This window comes from Pan paniscus, chromosome 10 (assembly GCF_029289425.2).
Source record: "Pan paniscus chromosome 10, NHGRI_mPanPan1-v2.0_pri, whole genome shotgun sequence".
Taxonomy (NCBI): domain Eukaryota; kingdom Metazoa; phylum Chordata; class Mammalia; order Primates; family Hominidae; genus Pan; species Pan paniscus.
In genome coordinates this window covers 45,089,128-45,113,335 of record NC_073259.2, presented here as the reverse complement: position 1 = coordinate 45,113,335, position 24,208 = coordinate 45,089,128, and the positions used below count along the sequence as shown (strand labels likewise).

General features: G+C 49.0%; 1 protein-coding gene across 1 annotated transcript; it reads right to left on the bottom strand.

Moving 5' to 3' along the window:
* Positions 1 to 9,465: 9,465 nt before the first annotated feature.
* On the bottom strand, positions 9,466 to 22,956 carry DHH (desert hedgehog signaling molecule). The gene is made up of 3 exons (XM_003825827.5): positions 22,344 to 22,956; positions 19,260 to 19,521; positions 9,466 to 18,632 (listed from the first exon to the last, which is right to left on the bottom strand). The coding sequence occupies exons 1-3, from the start codon at positions 22,644 to 22,646 to the stop codon at positions 18,007 to 18,009; spliced, it is 1,191 nt and encodes a 396-aa protein (XP_003825875.1). The 5' UTR covers positions 22,647 to 22,956; the 3' UTR covers positions 9,466 to 18,006.
* Positions 22,957 to 24,208: the final 1,252 nt, after the last annotated feature.

The window sequence follows — 24,208 nt, the reverse complement described above, 5'->3', positions numbered from 1 at the left end:
TGTAATCCCAGCACTTTGGGAGGCTGAGGTGGATGGATCGCTTGAGGTCAGGAGTTCGAGACCAGCCTGTCCAACATAGTGAAACCCCGTCTCTACTAAAAATACAAAAATTAGCCGTGCGTGATGGTGCATGCCTGTAATTCCAGCTACTCAGGAGGCTGAGGCAGGAGAATCGTTTGAACACGGGAGGCAGAGGTTGCAGTGAGCCGGGATTGCACCATTGTACTCTGCACTCCAGCCTGGGCGACAGAGTGAGACTCCATCTTAAAAAAAAAAAAAATATATATATATATATATATATATATATATATATATATATATTCATCTTCTACTTTGTGCCAGGCACTCTTACTATGTGGTGCACACTAGGATACAGAAATAAATAACAGATGCCTTTTATACTGCTTGTCCCGTCCATATGAACTCTCCATTCTTTTCCACCCAGATTTATGTCCAGGAGGCAGACCTTGTCTCCTGGCTTTCAGTGAAGCTCAGCCAAAGGAAAGCACACACAGAAGATTCAATGGACAGAGGAGAGTGGCTCTGTCCCCCATTGAAGGTCACAGTACCTCTCAAGGCAGCTGCCTCCTCCAACACACACACACACAGCTCTCTCCTGGTTTTCAGTGACTCCCCTCAGCCTTCAGGCCTATAGCAGTATCAGCCTCTTTTCTGTTATTCACCTTGGGGCATTGCTCTATCCCTTGTGGTCTCCCTATACCCTGCCCACATCTTTGTAAATAGTCTCTTTATTAAACCATCTGAATTCTCCTGTTTTGAATCAGAGAGAAAGCAAAAGAGCCAAGGCAAAGGGCTTTCTCCTCTTGTGACTTTTTCTTTTTACCTGGTAAGGGAAGCTCTCACAGCAGATATTCACCTACATCTCATTGAACAAGACTGTTTTATATAGTCATTTCTAGTTGTAAGGGAACCTGGAAATTTTAGCATTTTCTTTTCCAATGTCTATAGTAAAGGAAGGCAAAAGACAATGTGATTATAAATAAATGTTTTGGCCTGACGTGGTGGCTTAGGCCTGTAATCCCAGGACTTTGGGAGGCCATACAGGTGAATTGCTTGAGCTCAGGAGTTCGAGACCAGCCTAGGTAGGCAACATGGCAAAAGCCTGTTGCTATAAAAAATACAGGAAAAAAAAAAAAAGAAGAAAAATTAGCCGGGCATGGTGGCACGTGCCTGTAGTCTCAAGCTACTTGGAAGGCTGAAGTGAAAGGATCACCTGAGCCCAAGGAGGTTGAGGCTGCAGTGAGCCATGTTTGTGCCACTGCACTCCATCCTGGACAACAAAGACCCTGTATCAAAAAAAAAAAAAAAAAAAAAAAAAAAAAGAGGCTAGGCACGGTGGCTCACGCTTGTAATCCCTAGCGCTTTGGGAGGCCAAGGCGGGTGGATTGCCTGAGCTGAGCTCAGGGTTTCGAGACCAGCCTGAGCAACACAGTGAAACCCGGTCTCTACTAAAATATAAAAAATTAGCCAGGGCCGGGCACAGTAGCTCACACCTGTAATCCCAGCACTTTGGGAGGCTGAGGCAGACGGATCACCTGAGATCAGGAGTTTGAGACCAGCCTGGCCAACATGGTGAAACCCCGTCTCTACTAAAAATAGAAAAATTAGCCAGGCATGGTGGTGCATGCCTGTAGTCCCAGCTACTCAGGAGACGGAGGCAGGAGAATCACCTGAACCTGGGAGGCGGAGGTTGCACTGAGCTGAGATCATGCCACTGCACTCCAACCTGGGCAACAGAGCGAGACTCCATCTCCAAAAAAACAAAAAAATAAATGTTTCATGAGCCAATCTATAAAACCTGCACATTTTAGGACCAAGATATTGGTTGATTAAATAGTTGTTCATTAAATATCAATCACTTTAAAAAGTAATGCATAGGCCAGGCACAGTGGCTCACACATGTAATCTCAGCACTTTGGGAGGCTGAGGCAGGTGAATCATCAGGTCAGGAGTTTGAGACCAGCCTGACCAACATGGTGAAACTCTGTCTGTACTAAAAATACAAAATTTAGCCGGGCATGGTGGGAGGCACCTGTAATCCCAGCTACTCGGGAGGCTGAGGCAGGAGAATCACTTGAACCTGGGAGATGGAGGTTGTAGTGAGCCAAGATTGCGCCACTGCATTCCAGCCTGGCTGACAGAGCGAGACTCTGTCTCAAAAAAAAAAAAAGTAATGCACAAATGGTTTATTTATTAAAGATCACAAAAATAGGATCAAATAAAGGAAAAATAGAACTTGGAGATAAGTCAAAAAAATATATTTTAAAATATTATATATAAATATTATTCAATAGATAATAAACATATTTATTATATATTATTTATATAATAATAATATAAATAAAGGAAGCAATTCATCCTAATGTTAGATAAATGGGCTTGGAATAAGATTTTTTTTGTTTTTTATTATTTTTACTTTTTAAAATTTATTTATTTTTGAAACAGGGTCTCACTCCAATTGCCCAGGCTGGAGTGCAGTGGCATAATTTTGGCTCACTGCAGCCTCTACTCCTCAGCTCAGGTGATTCTCCTACCTCAGCTTCCTGAGTAGCTGAGACTACAGGCATGCACCACCATGCCCAGCTAATTTTTGTATTTTCAGTAGAGATGGGGTTTCACCATGTTGTTTAGGCTGGTCTCAAACTCCTGGACTCAAGCAATCCACCCACCTCAGCCTCCCAAAGTGCTGGGTTTACAGATGTGAGCCACCGCTCCCAGCCTGTTTTTGTGTTTTAGAGACAGGGTACCACTCCGCCACCCAAGCTGGAGTGCAGTGGTGCCATCATAGCTCACTGTGGCCCATGACTCCTGGGCTCAAGTGATCCTCTTGCCTCAGCCTCCTGAGTAGCCTGAGACTATACGGGCATGCACTGCCATGCCCAGCTAATTTTTTTTTTTTTTTTTTGTAGAGATGGGGTCGCTCCCAGGCTAGTCTTGAACTCCTGGCCTCAAGCAATCCCTCCTCAGCCTCCCAAAACACTGAGATTACAGACATGAGCCACCAAGCCTGGCCTGAAATAACATTTCTAGGACAGCATCATACATTGCTATGTCTCAAACAACTGAGACAAAATAAAGATAAGATGTTCCCAGAAAACTGTTTTAAGTATCTCCGGGAAAAGTGAAAAATGTCTCTACTCTGTTTGCACCCAAATTATATGGCATGTCCTTTCTAATGGACTCCATCGCACAGGTATTCAAGGCTTCTTTGTTTTCCACAGTTATGGGTTTACCTCCCTGCTGATTATCAATTACCTATTGTTGCATAACAAACCACATCAAAATTTGGTGTCTTAAAACAACAATGTATTTTTCTCAGGATTCTGTGGGTTGAATTCATGGTTCTTATGTTGCCTCCTCTGGACTCACTCTCGTGGCTAGTCAGTGGAAGCTCCACTGGGAATGGAAGGTCTAAAATGACCTCACGCACATCTGGAGCCTTGGTGCTGGCTCTTGGCTAGGCCTCTGTCTCTCCACATGTCTCTCATCATTTATTGGGGCAGCCCGAGCTTCTTCTTGGGTGGCAGAAGCATCCAAGAGGGCAAAGTTAGGACAGTGCATGGCCTCTTGAGGCCTTAGGCTTTGAAACTCATTCAACACAAGTTCTGCCACATTTTAGTAGCCTAAGCAAGTCACAAAGCCATCCCAGATTCAAGGCATGGGGAAATAGACTCCATTTCTCCATGAGAGAAACTGGAAAATATTGTAGCTCTATTTTTCAATCTACTACAGAGCAGATTGATTATGACAAGAAGTCCAAGCTGGAGTTCTCCATTTACCAAGCCCCCCAGGTTTCCACAGCTGTAGTTGAGCCCTACAACTCTATGCTCACCACAAACATCACCCTGGAGCACTCAGATTGCACCTTCATGGTAGACAATGAGGCCATCTATGACATCTGTCATAGAAACCTCAATATTGGGTGCCTGACCTACAGTAACCTGAACTATCTGATATTGAATCTGTTGTAGTCACTTGAATATTAAGAACACATTTGGCTTCAATAACAGAAAAACCAAGTTGCAATAGCTTAAACAAATAAGGATTTATTTTTCTCAAGTAAGAAAGTTGGAGGTAAGCAGCATCAGTCCAGTTGCTCCATGATACCAGGTCTGGTACCTGCAGTTCTCTTAACTCTTCCCTTATGCTTGTCGCCTCATAGCCACAAGATGAGTTCACCTTCAGGCATCATATCTAAGTTCCAAAAGAGGATCTAGTAATCATAAAGGCACTTATATTGAAAATGAGTATTTTAGCCAGACGCGGTGGCTCATGCCTGTAATCCCAGCACTTTGGGAGGCCAAGGCGGGCGGATCGTCTGAGGTCAGGAGTTCAAGACCAACCTGACCAACATGGTGAAACCTGTCTCTACTAAAAATACAAAATTAGCCAGGCATGGTGGCGCACACCTGTAATCCCAGCTACTCGGGAGGCTGAGGCAGGAGATTCGCTTGAACCTAGGAGGCGGAGGTTGCAGTGAGCTGAGATCACGCCATTGGACTCCAGCCTGGGCAACAAGAATGAAACTCCATCTCAAAAAAAAAAGCAAAGAAAAGAAAATGAATATTTTCATATCAATATGCAAGTTTGGGGCCAGGAGCAGTGGCTCACACCTATAATCCCAGCACTTTGAGAAGCCAAAGCGAGCAGATCACTTGAGATGAGGAGTTCGAGACCAGCCTAGGCAAAACCCTGTCTCTACAGAAAATACAAAAATTAGCCAGGTGCGGTGGGTCACGCCTGTAATTCCAGCACTTTGGGAGGCCGAGGCGGGTGGATCACGAGGGCAGGAGATCGAGACCATCCTGGCTAACACAGTGAAATCCCGTCCCTACTAAAAATACGAAAAAAAAAAATAGCCGGCGTGGTGGCAGGCACCTGTAGTCCCAGCTACTCGGGAGGCTGAGGCAGGAGAATGGCATGAACCCAGGAGGCAGAGCTTGCAGTCAGCCGAGATAGCACCACTGCCCTCCAGCCTGGGCGACAGAGGGAGACTCCGTCTCAGAAAAAAGAAAAGAAAAGAAAAGAAAAGAAAAGAAAAAAATTAGCCAGGCATAGTGGTGCGTGCCTATAGTCCCAGCTACTCGTGGGGGCTGAGGTGAGAGGATCACTTGAGCCCGGGAGGTCAAGGCTGCAATGAGCCATGTTTGTGCCACTGCACTCCAGCCTAGGCAACAAAGTGACACCCTCTCTCAAAAACAAAAATAAGGCTGGCGCAGTGCCTCACGCCTGTAATCCTAGCACTTTGGGAGGCTGAGGCAGGCAGATCATGTGAGGTCAGTAGTTCGAAACCAGCCTTACCAACATGGTGAAACCCTGTCTCTACTATAAGTACAAAAATTAGCCAGGCATGGTGGTGCACACCTGTAATCCAAGCTACTCAGGAGACTGAGGCAGGAGAATTGCTCAAACCCAGTAGACGGAGGTTGCAGGGAACCGGGATTGCACCACTGCACTCCAATCTGGGCGACAAAGCGAGACTCTAACTCAAAAACTAATAATAAAAGTTTGAATAAAACTATTCTTTAAATGTAAGAATGGAAAATCAGTTAAATAATATCAATTTATTATTTTATAGGCTATGTACTTTTAAATGTGTACAGTATATATAAATAAATAAAATATTATAAATTAGACATTTAATTATGTAATTCCTAAAAGTTTGCTTAAGTTGGCCAAACCATACTTTTTGTTTTGGATCTTCTAATTAGGAAAATGGATGATTATCTAATTTTTGGCATCAACTGTTAAAAATCATGTGTGAATTGCTGGGCGCAGTGGCTCACGCCTGTAATCCCAGAACTTTGGGAGGAGGAGGCCGGTAGATCATGAGGTCAGGAGTTCAAGACCAGCCTGTCTGGCCGGCTGCAGTGGCTCACACCTGTAATCCCAGCACTTTGGGAGGCCGAGATGGGCGGATCACGAGGTCAGGAGATCAAGACCATCCTGGCTAACACAGTGAAACCTCGTCTCTACTAAAAATACAAAAAATATTAGCCGGGCGTGGTGGCGGGCGCCTGTAGTCCCAGCTACTCGGGAGGCTGAGGCAGGAGAAGGGCGTGAACCCGGGAGGCGGAGCTTGCAGTGAGCTGAGATTGTGCCACTGCACTCCAGCCTGGGTGACAGAACAAGACTCTAGCTCAAAAAAAAAAAAAAGACCAGCCTGTCCAAGATGGTGAAACCCAATCTCTACTAAAAATACAAAAATTAGCTGGGCGTGGTGGTGGGCACCTGTAATCCCAGCTACTCGGGAGGCTGAGGCAGAGAATTGCTTGAACCTGGGAGGTGGAGGTTGCAGCGAGCCAAGATCGCGCCACTGCATTCCAGCCTGGGCGACAGAGTGAGACTCCATCTCAAAAAAAAAAAAAAAATGTAAACACAGATTTAAGATAAAATGCAACTTGAATTTCAGTCATAGCACCAATTTTTTTTTAATTTAAAATGCAAACTGCCATGCTTCTTAGATTTAAATTAGCTAATAAGTTATTTTCAGGTGCTCCCTGTCATGGTCATGTTCTTTCTAATCTGAAGACCCTTCTCTAAAGACTCAGACATTAGAGTTCTGGTTCTTATTAACTCACATTTTCCATTTACCCCTCCAGATCTTCCTTTACCCTTCTTCATCCTGCATTTGCTCCTGGAAGGCTGACCTTTATAGACAGCAGTAATGCCCTCTGGCTTCCAGCTAGCTTTAGCTAATAGGAAGCGTTTGGCCACAGACTGGAAGATAGAGGAGAGAAGGTTGGAATGTTTATTCCCCTACTCCCTCTCTGCTGGGCCACTTCTTCTTTTTTTTTTTTTTTTTTTTGAGATGGAGTTTCGTTCTTGTTGCCCAGGCTGGAGTGCAGTGGCGCGACCTCGGCTCACTGCAACCTCTGCCTCCCAGGTTCAAGCAATTCTCCTGCCTCAGCCTCCTGAGTAACTGGGATTATAGGCACCCGCCACCATTACCAGCTAAAAGAGTGATCTTTTTAAAATGCAAATTTTGCCAGCATGGTGGCTCACGCCTGTAATCCCAGCACTTTGGGAGGCCAAGGCGGCTGGATCACGAGGTCAGGAGATCGAGACCATCCTGGCCAACATGGTGAAACCCCCGTCTCTACTAAAAATACAAAAAACTAGCTGGGCGTGGTGGCGCATCCCTGTAATCCCAGCTACTCGGGAGGTTGAGGCACGAGAATCGCTTGAACCCAGGAGGAGGAGCTTGCAGTGAGCCGAGATTGCGCCACTGCACTCCAACCTGGTGACAGAGCGAGACTCCATCTATAAATAAAATAAAATCCAAATTTGATCAGACTACTCCTCCAAGCTAAAACCTAATTAAATTAATTTATTCCACTAAAATGACTGCCTATGTCTCTAGAAAGATATCAAAATCCTTAACATGGTACAATGCCTATTAGTATTTGCAGGGGCTTAATAAATATTTGTGGAAGGGAGAGAGTCAGGTTTGGATCTGGGAGGAACTGCCTTGTGCCTTCTTGTGTTGATTCGCCTTGTTTAAATCTCAGAGCACCTCTTCATTTCCAACTTCATGGAAGTACCTAATGGTAGCCTCTGTTTACTCAAGACCACACAGCTGGTGAATAGGAACCAAGCAGAATATATAGCCCTATTGTTTTTAACTGTAGAATCACAGTTAAGTGAGAAGCAATCAGTTTAAAAGTGACAACCACTGGCATGATGTTTGATCCTCCCCAGACACCCCACCAATAGTTTCTAGGCCTTGGTACAATCTTTCAAAGATAAAGGAAATACTCCTCCCGTCTCAACAAAGAAGTCCCTTCATCTTTGGACAATTCTAAGTTATTGAAAATCAGACAATTTAAAGACTACTCCATCCTAGTCAATTTATTGAAATATATAGAGAGGGAAAGGGGGCAGAGAGAGCGAGAAACCTATATCCTCCTTTCTGTAGTGGTCCTAAGGTGCTTTGGGCCAGCTGCTTCCAAGAGAAGGAGAAGGTGGGTGACTTTGTCTTCAGCCTATTTAAGGAAGAGATCTGCAATATCTATTCTCAAAGATTCTGCAAGATACTATAGACTAGCCAGGGATTAGAACAAGGACGGGATGTGTGTGGAGGAAATGGGATTAATCCCAGATCAAATGTTGGGTAGAATCCCAGCTGCTGCAGCTGCTGGGGGCTTAACCAGCTGTTCCCTGGGCAGCTGCAATGTTCACCCCAGGCCTGGTTCTTAGGGTGACAGCTCTATCTCAGCTTGTGGCCTTCAGCTCCAAGCTAAGCCAAGGCACTGCTGAACGGATGGCTGGAAAGCAAAAGAGAATAGCAGAGAAGAAGTACCCAGTTCAAAGGACTTCTGTTTGGACATCATATGGTTTGAAATCAGACAACTGTGTTCTTAGGTTTTGCAGTCCCGAGGAGAGATGTTAAGACACCGTTTAGGTTTCTGAGAGAAGCAAAGCCAGGGCTGGTGGTATCACCTTCAATTCTGTTCAGTTCCTATCCTATCCTATCCTGCTCCAATTTCTCTACACTGCTCCCACCATCTGCTCCCATAACACACTCCGTGTGGGAGTGGGAGCATTTCCTTCTTGTGATTGAAACTAGAGCAAGGACATTCAAATGCTCAACCGAGGACCAATCTACACAGGGATAAGGGCTATCTAAAAAGTCCTATCCAACCAAGTGTGGTAGCTCACACCTGTAATCCCAACACTTTGGGATGCTGAGGCAGGTGGATCACCTGAGGTCAGGAGTTTGAGACCAGCCTGACCAACATGGTGAAACTCCGTCTCTACTAAAAATACAAAATTAGCCGGGTGTGATGGCACATGCCTGTAATCCCAGCTACTTGGGAGGCTGAGGCAGGAGAATTGCTTGAACCCAGGAGGCAGAGGTTGCAGTGAGCTGAGATCACGCCATTGCACTCCAGCCTGGGCAACAAGGGCAAAAAGACTCCATCGAAAATAATAATAATAAATAAGTAGATAGATAAATAAATAAATAAATAAGGCTTATCCAATTGCCAGTTTCCCTGAATAGCTGGGATTATAGGCGCTTGCCACCACGCCTAGCTAAGTTTTGTATTTTTTCAGTAGACACAGAGTTTCACCATGTTGGTCAGGCTGGTCTCAAACTCCCGACCTCTGTGACACGTCTGCCTCAGCTTCCCAAAGTGTTGGGATTACAGGAGTGAGCCACCACACCCAACCATGTTTTTTTGTCTTTCGTTGTTGTTGTTGTTGTTGTTTTGTTTGTTTTGAGACAGAGTTTCGCTCTTGTTGCTCAGGCTGGAGTGCAATGGCACGATCTCAGCTCACCGCAAACTTCGCCTCTGGGTTCAAGCAATTCTCCTGCCTCAGCCTTCCGAATACCTGGGATTACAGGCATGTGCCACCGCACCCAGCGAATTTTGTACTTTTAGTAGAGAGGGGGTTTCTCCATGTTGGTCAGGCTGGTCTTGAACTTCCTACCTCAGGTGATCCGCCCACCTCAGCCTCCCAAAGTGCTGGGATTACAGGCATGAGCCACCATGCCCGGCCTCAGTTTCCCTTTTAAAATGCAAGTTTGATTATTCCTCTCAGCAGGATTATTCCCTTGCTTCAAATATTACAATTGCTTTTCATCTTTAGGACAATATTCAAAATCCTTAAAGCAGGCTGAGTGCACTACATCACACCTATAATCCCAGTGCTTTGGGAGGCCAAGGTGGGAGGATTGCTTGAGTCCAATAATTCAAGACCAGCTTAGGCAACATAGTGAGACCCCATCTCTACAAAAAGAAAAACAAAGTTAGTTCATGCCTGTAGTCCTAGCTACAAGTTATTCAGCAGGCTGAGGCAGGAGGGTGGCTTGAGCTCAGGCATTCCAGGCTTCAGTGAGCTATGGTGGCACCACTGCACTCCAGCCTGGGAAATACAAGACCCAGATCACATCGCCCTCTAGCTACACTGAACTTGCTGATGCTCCTTTGATGCTCCTCAGATTCATCTTACTCTTGCTCCCCAAATCCAGCCTTTTGCACATGCTGTTCCCTCTTGCACAACTCACACTCATCTTTCAGGTCTCAGTCTAATGTCACTTGTTACCACATTCAACAACCTCTAACCATTTATGCTTGTCTTGCCAGATGAACTATAAGAGCCATGGGGAGAAGGGATTGTGTCCCTGCCTGCCTCTATTGTACTATCTCCATCACACAGCACAATAATAGACACATAGTAGGCACTCATGAAATCTTAATGAACTGAAAATAACCTCCTCTCAGGGAGATGCTTATTTGTATACATCCACCAAGTCACATAAAGAGACAACAACAATGACAATGTGCTAATTGGCCACAAAATTCCTTGCAGGGAAATAGACCCTGACCACCTTCTTTCCCGTGATAGCTGCCTCAGTCTTCCAACCAAAGAGGAAATCTCCCTCCAATATTACACAGACCACAAAAGCACAGTCAAAAATAAACATGTAGGCAAGGCCTGGTGGCTCACGCCTGTAACCCCAACACTTTGGGAGGCCAAGGTGGGAGGATCACTTGAGCTCAAGAGCTTGAGACCAGCCTGGGCAACATAAGAAGACCCCATCCCTTTTTTTTTTTTTTTTTTTTGAGATGGAGTTTCGCTCTTGTTGCCCAGGTTGGAGTGCAATGGCACCATCTCGGCTCACCGCAACCTCCACCTCCCGGGTTCAAGTGATTCTCCTGCCTCAGCTTCCTGAGTAGCCAGGATTACAGGCATGCACCACCATGCCTGGCTAATTTTGTATCTTTAGTAGAGACAGGGTTTCTCCATGTTGGTCAGGCTGGTCTGGAACTCCCGGCTTCAGGTGATCCGCCCGCCTTGACCTCCCAAAGTGCTGGGGTTACAGGCGTGAGCCACCATGCCTATGCTTTTTTTAAAAAAAATTAGAATAAAATAAAATAAACATGTAGGCCAGGTGCAGTGGCTCATGCCTGTAATCCCAGCACTTTGGCGGGCCAAAGTGGGAGAATCACTTGAGGCCAGGAGTTTGAGACCAACCATAAACAACATAGTGAGACCCTGTCTCTACAAAAAATACAAAAATTAGCCAGGTGTGGTGGCATGCACCTATAGTCCTAGCTACTCAGAAGGCTGAGGTGGGAGGATCATTTGAGCCAGGGAGGTCAAGGCTGCAGTGATCCATGACTGCGCCCCTGAACTCTAGCCTGGGCAACATAGTGAGACTCTTTCTCAACAAATAAATAGCTGGGTGCAGTGGCTCACACCTGTAATCCCAGCACTTTGGGAGTCTTAAGCAGGGGGATTGCTTGAGCCCAGGAATTCCAGACCAGCCTGGACAACATAGTGAGACCTCATCTCTACCAAAAAATCAAAAAATAAGGCAGGAGGATCTCTTAAGCCTGAGAGGTTGAGGCTGCAATGAGCCGTGATCATGCCACAGCACTCCCACCTGGGTGATGGGAATGAGACCCTGTCTCAAAATAAATAAATGAATAAATAAATAATTTTTTCTGTTTTTCTTTTTTCTTTTTTTTTAAAAAGGCCCGGCGAGGTGGCTCACACCTGTAATTCCAGCACTTTGGGAGGCTGAGGTGGGCGGATTACTTGAGGTCAGGAGTTCAAGACCAGCCTGGCCAACATGGTGAAATGCAGTCTGTACTGGCCAGACGCGGTGGCTCACGCCTGTAATCCCAGCACTTTGGGAGGCCTAGTCGGGCAGATCACGAGGTCAGGAGATCCAGACCATCCTGGCTAACACGGTGAAACCACGTCTCTACTAAAAATACAATTAGCCGGGTGTGGTGGCGGGCCCCTGTAGTCCCAGCTACTAGGGAGGCTGAGGCAGGAGAATGGCGTGAACCTGGGAGGTGGAGCTTGCAGTGAGCGGAGATCACACCACTGCACCCCAGCCTGGGGGACAGGGCGAGGCTCCGTCTCAAAAAAAAAAAAAAAAAAAAGAAATGCAGTCTGTACTAAAAATATATTTAAAAAATTAGCGGAATGTGGTGGTGGGAGCCTGTAATCCCATCTACTTAAGAGGCTGAGGCAGGAGAATCACTTGAACCCAGAAGGCCGAGGTTGCAGTGAGCCTAGACCTTGCCACTGCACTCCAGCCTGGGCGATAGAGTGAGACTCCATCTCAAAAATAAATTAATAGTTAATTAAATTAAATAACCATGTGAAGTTTCTAGGTCAGAAATACTCCTTTTTCAGCCGGGTGCAGTGGCTCATGCCTGTAATCCCAGCACTTTGGGAGGCTGAGGTGGGCGGATCACGTGAGGTCAAGAGTTAGAGACCAGCCTGGCCAACATGGTGAAACCCCATCTCTACTAAAAGTACAAAAATTAGCTGGGCTTGGTGGCAGATGCCTGTAATCCCAGCTACTTGGGAGGCTGAGGTAAGAGAATCACTTGAACCTCGGAGGCGGAGGTTGCAGTGAGCTGAGATCGTGCCATTACACTCCAGCCTGGGTAACAAGAACGAAACTCCATCTCAAAAAAAAAGAAAGAAAGAAAGAAATGCTCATTTTTCAAGGACAGCTGATTACTTTCACTAAGGAGAGACCCTGTCTCAGCACTGGTCTCTTTCTACCTCAAATATTTCTGGAAGCTTGAACTAGTTTGCTAGAGCTAACATAACAAAATACCACAGACTGCGTGGCTTAAATAACAGAAATTTATTTTCTCACAGTTCTGGAGGCTAGAAGTCCAAGATCAAGGTTCTAGCTGATGTGCCTTCTGGAGAGGGCTCTCTTCCTGTCTTGTAGACAGCCACCTTCTCTCTATGTCCTCACATAGCCTTTCCTCAATGCATGTGCTAGAGCGAGTACTCGAGCACTCTGGTGTCTCTTCTTATAAGGGCACTAACCCTGTAGGATCAGGGCCCTACCCTTATGACCTCATTTAACCTTAATTACTTCCTTAGAATCCCCTTCTCCAAATACAGACACAGTAGGGGTTAAGGCTTCAATATATGAATTTGAGCTGGGGGGAGGAGACACAAACATTCAGCCATAACAAAGTTCAATCTTCCCTCTCCTTCTCTAGTCCAAAAAGAGCTAAGGGTCTTCTTATGCTTTCTGTGTTGGCGTACCAGCCTGCCATAGATTCCTGCCAGAAACCTGTATCAATATATGTGTTTCCTTAACTGGATGGCTAGAGAGCTTTAGTTAGGGAGCCAATGAAAATGAGAGAGAAATAACTGTCAGAAAGCTGGGAGGACTTTATAGTGACTCAGTGAAGGAAATGAGAAAAAGTGAAAAACAGCTTAAGGTCCAACAAGGTGGGGCCCCATTCATCAAGGTGGTCTTATTTCTTTTTTTAAAAATTATTTATTTATTTATTTATTTATTTTGAGCTCTTGCTCTGTTACCCAGGCCGTAGTGCAGTGGTGTCATCATAGCTCACTGCAACCTTGAACTCCTGGGCTCATGCGATCCTCCCATCTCAGCCCCCCAAATAGCTTGGACTACAGGCATGCACCACCACACCTGGCTAATTTTTTAAATTATTTTTTGCAAAGACAGGGTCTCATTATGTTGTCCAGCCTGATTTTTTCCTTTTTCTTTTTCTTTTTTTTTGAGATGGAGTCTCACTCCGTTACCCAGGCTGGAGTACAGTGGCGCAATCTCAGCTCACTGCAACCTCTGCCTCCCAGGTGCAAGTGATTCTCCTGCCTCAGCCTCCCATGTAGCTGGGATTACAGGCTCCCGCCACCACGCCTGGCTAATTTTGTATTTTTAGTAGAGACAGGGTTTCACCATGTTGGCCAGGCTGGTCTTGAACCCCTGACCTCAAGTGATCCTCCCACTTTGGCATCCCAAAGTGCTGGGATTACAGGCATGCACCTGGCCTAAGTCTTATTTCTTGTTACTCCTGTTTCATTTTGCCACTTACTGGCTGTGGTAACTTAGCCACGTGATTTAAGCCTCTCTTTGTCTCAATTTCCTCTCCTGCAACACCATCTCAGATGGTGATTGTGAGGATTAAATGAAAATGCAGGTAAAGGTCGGGTGTGGTGGCTCACGCCTGTAATCCCAGTACTTTGGGAGGCTGAGGCGGGTGGATCACCTGAGGTCAACCCCGTCTCTACTAAAAATACAAAAAATTAGCCGGACATGGTGGTGGGCGCCTGTAATCCCAGCTACTCGGGAGGCTGAGGCAGGAAAATAACTTGAACCCGGAAGGCAGAGGTTGCAGTGAGCCGAGATCATGCCACTGCACTCCAGCCTGGGCAACAAGAATGAAACTCCGTCTCAAAAAAAGAAAAAAAGAAAGAAAGAAAGAAAGAAAAGAAAATGCAGGTAAAATATCAGAGCAGGGCCTGGCATATCTTAAATGCTCAGTAACCATTACTACATATTGTTACACTTCCAGTCTTCTGCTCTAAATAAGTTGCACAGCTTCATCTCAGATTCCGAGTCCTTGCTCATGATGTTCCTTCTGCCTGGAATGCCCTTTCCAGTCTCCTCCACCTACACATGCTTCAACATCCTAGTCAGGCCCTCCTTTCTCCACAAGGCCTTCTCTGTACTAATATGGCATTTACCACCGGTTCAGCTCATCCAAATTAAGTAACAATGTTAAATATTTTCTGTGTTTATGTATACTTCTCCAGGGAAGAAGCTGTTTCTTAACCTTTTGTGTTTTTCAGTGGGGAATACAGGGCTACACTGCAGATGTTCAGTAAATCCTGCTTGAAGAAAGGAAAGAAGGAATAAAAGACTGGATTCTGGGCAGATAAACAGGTCACTTATAACTTTTAGGCAGTGGTTCTCAACTCTGATTTCTCAATATGCAGAGAGGTATTGCCAGGGTGATCACAAAATGCTTCATAAATTCTCAAAACAAGATTACTTTTAATTATACTTCTTCAGAAAAGTAGTTTCAGGCACTACCTGGAACCCCATTATGCTTTCACCTCCTTGACTACTGAGCTCAAGGGTCACAAAGATGAGGGACATGAAGAGTCAACTTCTGTATGTAAGGAAGTCTGGACTACTACAGAAATGCTGCTAGTATACCTCCAGCTTCTGAAAGTGCTGTGACAAAACCCCAGAAAGTTTGCACGACTGATGCTTTTAGTGGAGTGGTGAGGAAAGAAGTGATCGGAAGGCAGCAAAGTCAGTCAGAAGTGGCCAAAGAATAGAAAACATTTACTGAGCGCCTACTCCACATCCAGCACAATCCTTCTCAACCATCCTGTCACGGAGGTATCATTATCCCCAGATCTAGTTGACTTCTAAGCCAAATCATCATCGCCTATTTTGTTGATGGTGAAAGGTGCTGCAATTGGGAGGTGTTGCATGGCCAAGTGAATATGCCCACCTGCTGCACCGAGATGGTGCACATTGCCGCTTGAAGGCAAGTCATGGATTTTTTTTTTTGAGAGTTAGGAGGGGCCTCAAAGGAATAAAGATAATAAAGGGAGGAAGTGAGGGTTGAGAGGTAAGCCTCAAGCCTAGAAAGTTACTTACAGGATGTAGTTTAAGGGAAACCAATGAGTTCTCCTTGTCCTGAAATATCTCCCTAGCTAACTTATTACAGTGCTAGGAATCATCACCATTATGATTTTATGGTTAAAGGTTAAAACTTTAAGATATATGTATTACTGCTGGGCACAGGGGCTCACACCTGTAATTCCAGCACTTTGTGGGGCAAAGGCAGGAGCCCAGGAGTTCAAGACCAGCCTGGGCAATGTAGCAAGACTCTGTCTCTACAGAAAATACAAACATTAGCCAGGCATAGCGGCATGCACCTGTAGTCCCAGCTACTTGAGAGGCTGAGGTGGGAGGATTGCTTGAGCCCAGGAGGTTGAAGCTACAGGGAACCAAGGTCACACCACTGCACTCCAGCGTGGGTAACAGAGCGAGATCCTGTCTCTTTAAAAAATACATGTATATATATATATGCATTACCTGATTACCTGGGAAGGGCAGTAAAACCAAGGAGCCCATCAACATAGGACAACTAATTCATTTATCGGATTAGTCATCACCTGTGGTGACATGACAGGAAGGCACCAGATCTGATAAAAAGAGACAAGGGCAGGTTTAGAAAGTAGGAAAGGTCCACAGCTTGGGATGTGTTTCTGAGACCCGGAAAAACAAAGGTGGCAACAGAGCCTCAGTGTGGGTTGAGGGCAGCGGTGGGTGGAAGGACACTAAAGGTAAACTTGACCTGCTTCCAAATATTGCCTTTATCAAGCACTACCTGGAACCCTATTATGCTTTCACCTCCTTGACAAATTGAACTCAAGGGTCATGAGGGTGAGGGACATGAGGCGGCAACTTTGATACATAAGGAAGTCTGGGCTACTACAGGTATACTAGTAGGGCATCTGCAGCTTCCAGGAACCACAGAGCTAAACTAGGTAGGAGTGATGTAAAAGTGCCATGGTTTGGAACGACTTTCCCAAGGAGAAGCAGGTGGACTCCTTGACAGCTCCTGATATGTGTGACTCAGCGCTGGCAGCTTAACAAGGCCCACCCATCATCTCTCCCTCCTGGGAGCGGGCTCCTTTGCGCAGGTCCAGTACACCCTTCCATGTCTGAGACCACTTGCCTTCCGTTTCAGAGAACCATATGCATAGGCCTAGAATTCTCTTGAAGGCCACCAGAGGGCGGTGTATAGCAGGGACCCTGTGCGATGGGAGCGCACAGCGGCTACTGGCAAGGGCGAGCTCCGGGTGGTACCAAAAATCCCCGACTATTTCCTCCTCCCCGCCTCACCTCCACCCAAGACACTTCCCTTCTGGAGCAGCCCAGCTTCCTCCAGAGCTTCCATTCCTAACTCAGGGGCACCTGCCTGCCTGGATTCCAGGTGTCTACTGCGTTGGAACCTAAAGGTTCCAAAAACACCCAGGCTAGGGAAGTAGAGCTGGTGATAATGGGAGAGGGAGGAGGAGGCGCTGAAGACCAAGCCAGTAGAAACAACAATCAGGGCCAGCGATCAGGAGGGGAGCTCGGGTTGCAATGCTGATATGCCCTTGTTTAGGGAATCTACTTCCCCCACATACACCCAGGCTGAATCCATTCTCTCTCTCTGAGCAGCCCTTCAGTAAGGAAATATTCCAGCCTCTTACTGTGCCCCCCTCCTTTTTCAGGCCATGACTATGTGACGATTGCAAATTATTACCCAGGTTTCCCATGGATCATCAGTTGGCCCAGTGGCATATCAGAAAAAACATCCACCCCATCCAGGCCCTGCCACCAGGGTAGGATGGGGACCAGGACTACTGGCTAACAATAGGGGACTAGATGCTTTGAGTATCAGTACTCATAGGGGCCTGAGCCCCTGCTGGAGCCCCTATAAACAGAGAAGAGGTGTGCACAGTCTTTCCCACCTGGGACGACCCTGGACCCTTCAGCCGCAGGAGCGAAATGCTGGTCCTCTCTGGGTGGGAGACGGAAACAGCAGCCTGGAAAAGGGTACGACTCTTGTGGGCTCTGTTGCTTATGGGTTGGGATGCCCCTTCTGAAGGGAGGAAAAGGGTCCCAAAGACCCTGCTGAGGAAGGAGGGGGAGCCGGAAGTAAGCTGTTAACTCAGGTTGGCCACCTTTCTCCCCCTCTCTGGAGGTGAATCACCCTCTGAATGGAAGTGTTTTCCAGTAAGCTCCTGAAAGCCTTCCCTTTATTAGCCCACCTTGTAGGAAAACGTCAGATGTCAGACTGGCTGGCTGTGTCAGACAGTGTTAATGCCATGCCCCAGCCCCTCACCTTGGCAAGCTGGGCAAGGGAATCATTATATTACAATTTATAAATAAGAAATAAAATAAAATTATCAGGTGGGGCTGAAGCACTGGGGGAGAGGCTAAATAGTCCTCTTTAAGGAGTGCGCACCATCAGCCCTACCTACCTAGGACCCGGTATCACCTCCTCCCAGTACGAGGTTGCCCCTAAGCCAGGCATAGCCCCATTTTCTCCCTCCCCCTCCCTCTCCCTCCCTTCCAGTCGGCATCGTCTGCTGTCCACAGCCCCATATCTCAGCCAGCAGGCCCTCGTTTCCTCGGGCGCTTCGAGGTTTCTATGCCTGGGACGCTCAGCCCAGTAGCTCCTCCGCTAAGCGGTAGAGGAGCCGAGAGTACCAATGCATGCCAGTCGGCTGGACGGCCCCGCCGGGGAGCAGCGCCCCTAGCGCGTGCAGCAGTCTCAAAGGGGCAAAAGCGCGGTGCGCCCACTGGTGACTCTCCAGAACCGCGTAGCACGAGGCCAGGACATCGTTCACCAGCAGCGTCCCGTGCGCGGTGAGCGGCGCGAACACGCCCACGGCTTCCTCCCGCGCCACACGGGCCACGCGCGCTGGCCGAAGCGCATCCCCGCCGGGCGCCAGCACCGAGTCCCCAGCGCGTAGCCGGCGCGCGAACACCGGTGCAAAGTCGCCTGGCGCGGGCGCCGGCCCTCGAGCGGCAAACACCAGGTGCCAGGGCGTGAGCAACAGTTTGCGTGGAGGCCACTCGGTCTCCACAGCCACAAATGAAGCCCGGCGCTGCAAGTCCCGGTCCAGGAAGAGCAGCACCGGCGTGGGCACCACCCGGCCTGACGCATCGGCCGCCAAAACCCAGTCTCCGCGGTGCAGTTCCCGCAGCCCCTTCCGCTCGCCGCTCCACAGGCGCACAGTTGCATTTCCCGGAAAGCAGCCGCCCGCCCGGACCGCCAGTGAGTTATCTGCAGGGAACAACCACAGGGAGGATTGAATCAAGACCAGCGGTTCCAGAATGATTCTCAAGGCCAGCGCAGATATCGCCAGTCATGGACAACACAATTTTCCGTTAATCTGACTGGCCCCAACCTGGGCAGAAAAGGAAGGGCGGTTTTTCTTTCTTTTCTTTTCCTTTTTCTTTTCTTTTCTATGTATGTATGTATGTATGTATGTATGTATTTTGAGATAGAATCTCGCTCTGTCGCCCAGTAGATGGAGTGCAGTGGCGCCATCTCGTCTCACTGCAACTTCTACCTCCCGGGTTCAAGTGATTCTCGTGCCTCAGCCTCACGAGTAGCCGGGATTACAGGCATACACCACCACGCCCAACTAATTTTCGTATTTATAATAGAGACGGGATTTCACCGTGTTGGCTAGGCTGATCTCGAACTCCTGACCTCAAGTGATCCGCCCTCCTCGGCCTCCCAAAGTGCTGGGATTAGAGGCGTGAGGCACCGCCTCGGCCTGGACGGGTGGTTTTCAACACTAAAGCCCGCTTGGTCTCCCCTAGGGTGGCAACAGGACTACTGCAGACTCAGTTTCCCGGAGGGAGCCCCCTTTGGGCGGATTTTACCACCCTCCTCCTACTGTACCAGCTTTGACCGACACGTGGACGTGGTTGCGGGACTCGTAGTAGACCCAGTCGAAGCCGGCTTCCACTGCGAGGCGCGCCAGCAACCCATACTTGTTGCGGTCGCGGTCAGACGTAGTGATGTCCAAAGCACGGCCTTCGTAGTGGAGTGAATCCTGAGCGTGGTGGCCGTCCTCGTCCCAGCCCTCAGTCACTCGTAGGCGCACTCCGGGCCACATGTTCATCACGGCAATGGCCAAAGCGTTCACCCGCTCCTTACAACGCTGGCGGGGAATAAAGGAGTCAGTCTCCCCACCACCACCCTTGGGGCAAAAGGGACCTGGATAGGAGGGTTGATTCTTTGTTATTCCGGCCCTACTCTTACCCTTCCCAGCTTTTGAGTGTCCTGGAGAAATGAGAATCTGAGTCGATGGTAGTCACCAATCTGCACTCTGTTCCCAGGATGTCGTTGGAGAACTGTGGGGTCACCTCTGAGGTTGAGAGGGGGTGCCCATACCTAGCTCCTTCCCCATTTTTAATGCCCGTCCCTCACCCCTATTGGTTCAGGGACAGCGGCTCAACCTGGGAGAAGGACAGAGTTAGGAGGGCGAATGGAAGCGTGGTCAGGGAGGGCCTGGTTGCTCCCGGGGAGCCCCTGTTTGAGCCTGGCCCCCGCCCCAGGCACCGGCTCCCCTCCCTCCGCCTGATTCATCTTTTGTTTCATTGCCTTCCCTGGCACCGGGCATCGCTTCCTTCCTTCCTTCCTCCTCCTCCTTTGGGCCCTTAGCATTAACCCCTTCGTGCTCTGGGTGCCCCCCAGAGAGGTGCCCAAGAGGAGCTGTGCGGGATCAAGGCTGCTGGAAAAAGGATTGGGGTGGCGGGGGTTGCGCGAAGTACAATGGCCATTATCCGGGATGACTTAACCGAGCGAGAATCCTGAGCCCAGGCCGGGAACGCGCTGGGAGAAGCGGACTCAGCAGCTCCGGCCACAAAGGCGCTTTTCAGCCGCCCCGGCTCAGGGAGAGGAAAGGGCAGAAAGCCGCGCCCCCAATCCCTGCTCCGTCCGGCTAGGTCCCCTCCCCCCGCGCGGCCAGTCTTCCCAGTTCCAGCTAAGGCTCTGCCAGTCCGGAGAGCCCCTATCTCTCCCATCTCTGCTCTAGATGCAGCCCAGAAGGGCGTGGGAGTAGCACCTGAGAATAACGGTCTCCTTGTGCGGATCTGGGGAGCCCCCTGCAGGGTGAGAGTGGAGAAGAGGAAAAGAAGCTGCGGCTGGAAGCCTGCACCTGGGGGAGTGAGACCACAGTTATCTTGGCCGCTCCAGCCTGGGAGCGGGAGACCTTGGCGCGCACCATAGCAGGGACACCGCGGGAGGAGGGGCAGAGGGACAGCTTCCTTTTTTTCTTTCCCCTCCGACCTCTCACCTCGGACTTGGTTTTCTCCTAACAGAAAGACACTTTTCCCCTCTCCTTCTCTAGTCTCCTCCACCCCGCAGAGTTGGGGTTGGGTGGGGGGAAAACAGGAAAAGTGGTAGCTCCTTCCAACTTTGTCGTTTCGTCCCCTAAGGAGGCCCCGAGGCCCTGACCTGCGGGGGCAGCAGCCCAGTGCAGAGCCAACTCAATGGAGGCCTTTTGCAGCCAGGGTGTGGGAGATAAGTAAGACTGAGGGGGCTCCCAGGCCTGCCGGAGCCCCTCCTGAGCCTGTCCCTTGTTCTGCCCACTCTGCTGCAGGTGGCAACCAGAGGAAAGGGCCACAATGTTCCACGGCCAAGGAGGAAAGAAGGAATGCCCCCTTTCCCATCTCTAGGTAGGAGGAAGGCTTCAGGGCAGAAGCAAAAGGAATTATTTCTTCCCTGGACAGGTTTTCCTAACAAAGTAACCTGGAAAACTATGGCAATTAATCAGAGGAAATCCGTACCCCTCCCTCTCCCCCCACCTCCCCACTCCATACACAATTAGGTGGTGTAATGGAAAGTATATAGGGCTTAGAATCAGGAGTCCTGAATTCTAGTCCCAGCCATGCCACTTTAAATTGTGAGAGTTTAAATTGCTTTTCCTCCTGGGGGAAGTCCAGCTCTCAGATGTAAAATGAGGGTGGCAGTGGGGGTGGGGAGGGTTGGAGGAATGTCATCTCCCAAGTTTTCTTTCAGTTCTAACATTCAAGATCACTGGCCAGGCTGGATGAAGTGGCTCACACCTGTAATCCAGCACTTTGGGAGGCCGAGGTGGGAGGATCCCTTGAGCTCAGGAGTTCAAGACTAGCCTAGGCAACATGGCAAGACCCCGTCTCTACAAAAAATAAAAAATAAATCACTCACCAGAGGTGGTCCTTCTCTTCCACCTCACTCTAGGTGGTTCCAATGCTCAAAAATGGTAGTTGAATTTATCCTAATTATGTAATTCCAAGGAAAGCCCCTGAGATAGGCAGAGCTTGGAAGACTTAGGAGCCCTCTGATTCTCAGGTGGGTCCATCTGTTATTCTCACTGAGGATTACTTTTTAACCCCAAGATTATCGTTTAGACCCTAGGATAGCCCTAGAATAGACCCTAGAATAGATGTGTCCTGGTTCTAGGACACGTTTCCCATGCCAAAAGCAATGTCCGCCCAGCCCCTCCTCAGGTAGATGGTCTGGTGACCTGACCCTTGGCCACCCCTGTCCCAGCCCTTTTCAGTCTCTTCTTTTCGGCCCACAGAGCTTTTCTACAATCAGGTCAGGAGCCAGGCTTCTATCTGCTGCCTAGCCAGCTCCTGGCCCCCAGCTCACCCCAGCCCTTCCTGCCTGGCTGGGTGGCTGACCCCCGGTCCACGCCTCAGCCATTTCCCGTCTCGCCTGCCGCCATCCTCCTTTCCCCGCCCTCGCTGCCTCTCCCAGCTTCACTCTCACTAGTCAGTCCCTCCTCCCCTCCCCATCCCAGACTATTCTAGTCGGGATCCGTCCTAATTACTCTGTCCAGCCAGCAAGGATTTTTTCCCCCCTGGGGCTGGTGACAAGGGAAATCTCTAAGGCTAAACTCTCTGTAGGTGAAGCTGGACTCACCCACCTGGGCTGCCATAGGAAAACGGAGGAGCTGGCAGTGCCCTGGCGCAGGTAGGGAGAGGCCCTCCTTACCTCGGTCATCAGGCGATCGGCTCCACTGTTCTCCTCATCCTTGAAGATGATGTCGGGGTTGTAGTTGGGCACGAGGTCCCGGAAGCGCTCGGAGCCCCTTGCCACCCTCCCCTCCGCTGGCCCACTGGCGCCCAGGGTCCGCTCTGGCACGCCGGGCACAAATTGCTTGTAGAGTAGCGGCACGAGCTGCTTGCGCGCATAGCGGCGCCGGCCAACCGGCCCCCGGCCCGGCCCGCAGCTCTGGGCTGGCAGCGCCAGAAGTGCCAAGCAGCACAGGGGCAGTAGATTGGTCAGGAGAGCCATGGATACAGCGGACCTCGGCCAAAAGGGAGCGTTCTTGTCCTCACTAACTCTCCTGTCAGTTAGGCATCTCCACAGGCACCAGAGAGGGCAGCAGGCAGAGCTGCCCCCAGAGTGCCCTAGAGCTCTTGTGGCTCCGTGCACCTGGCTGCTGCTAGCTCTGCCCACGTGCCCCGGGAGCGGGCGGGGGGTGTCTAGGACCTGCTACTGACAAACCATCATAGCAGGGAAGGGGGGTCGTGGGTGAGTGCCAGCCCAGCCCGTCTCTGCTGCAGGACTCTGGTGCTGCCAGAACGCCCGGACTCCGGACTCCGCCTTAAGTGGCCCCTGGCCCCGCCCTCCGCCCTTCTCCCAAGACCGTCCCACCCCCTCCCACCCGGGCGGGGGATCTAGCCGGTCACTGATGGTCCATTTTGCGACTGAAGTGTGTCCCATCCTGGAAACCAGGCAGACACCTGCCTAGGAAATCCTTGTAGCTTTACAGTCCTTGGCTGCCTGAACATCCTTCTACCTCCAAGCCTAAACTTGGAACCAAACCACCCTCCTCTGATACTTGAATTGGAATTTTTACTCTCTCAAAGCCTACCCTGGCAGGCCATGCCCTCCGCTGTCATCCAGGAAGTATGGGTTCCAATTTCTGCCCAAGACCAGCCAAGCCCTTTGGGCATACAACCAGAGCCTCCCTTCTCTGTAGTCCTCCCCAGATCTCCCCGACTTCCATCTCTCCTCACACTCAGCGTTAAGCAGGACTGGGAGGTGAGGATACCAGGAGCCCATTTCTCTACTAACTTTGCAGTCTCCTTTGGAACTTCCCCAGAACCAGGAACAGAGCTTGGTACTTATTGTCTCGTTTAGGACTTCCAACTTTTTTCCCCTTCTCTTCTTTGCCAGGCATCTAATAGCTGCTGTTTTTCAAATGAATGACTTGTCAGTTGGAAGCTGCTGAAGGGCAGTGGACACTCAAAAGTCTTTGTAAGAGGTGAGGATCACTTCCCTTAACCGTCCATCTAGGCACCTCTCCAGCTTTCTCCCTCTCTGGACTCCCAGGGCTCCATTTTCAGCCACTCAGATCTCATCTCAGAGGCACCACATCCAATTTCTTTTGTTTAGAAGTCATTTCTTCTAAGAAGCCTTCCTTGATGTCCCAACACTGCCCACCTGTGTTCCCTCGAGAACCATTACTTAACTGCAGTGTTAGAACAGTATTAGAATTATCTGGCACCTTACTAGACAAAGCAATCTTAAGCACACACATATTTATCATGTATCTCCAAGGTTAAGTGCCTACTCTACAGAAGGGTGCTTTGCAAGTATTTGTGGAATCTACACTTTGTGTTTCATATTCACCCTCCCCTCACCACACTCTATGGCTAGTACTCATAGCAACTTTGTGTACATTAGAAAAAACCAGGCCAGGCACAGTGGCTCACTCCTGTAATCCCAACACTTTGGGGGCTGAGGCAAGGACTGCTTGAGGCCATGAGTTGAAGACCAACCTGGTCAACATAGTGACACCCCGTTTCAAAAAAAAAAAAATTAATTAGTGGGAGGTAGTGGTACATGCC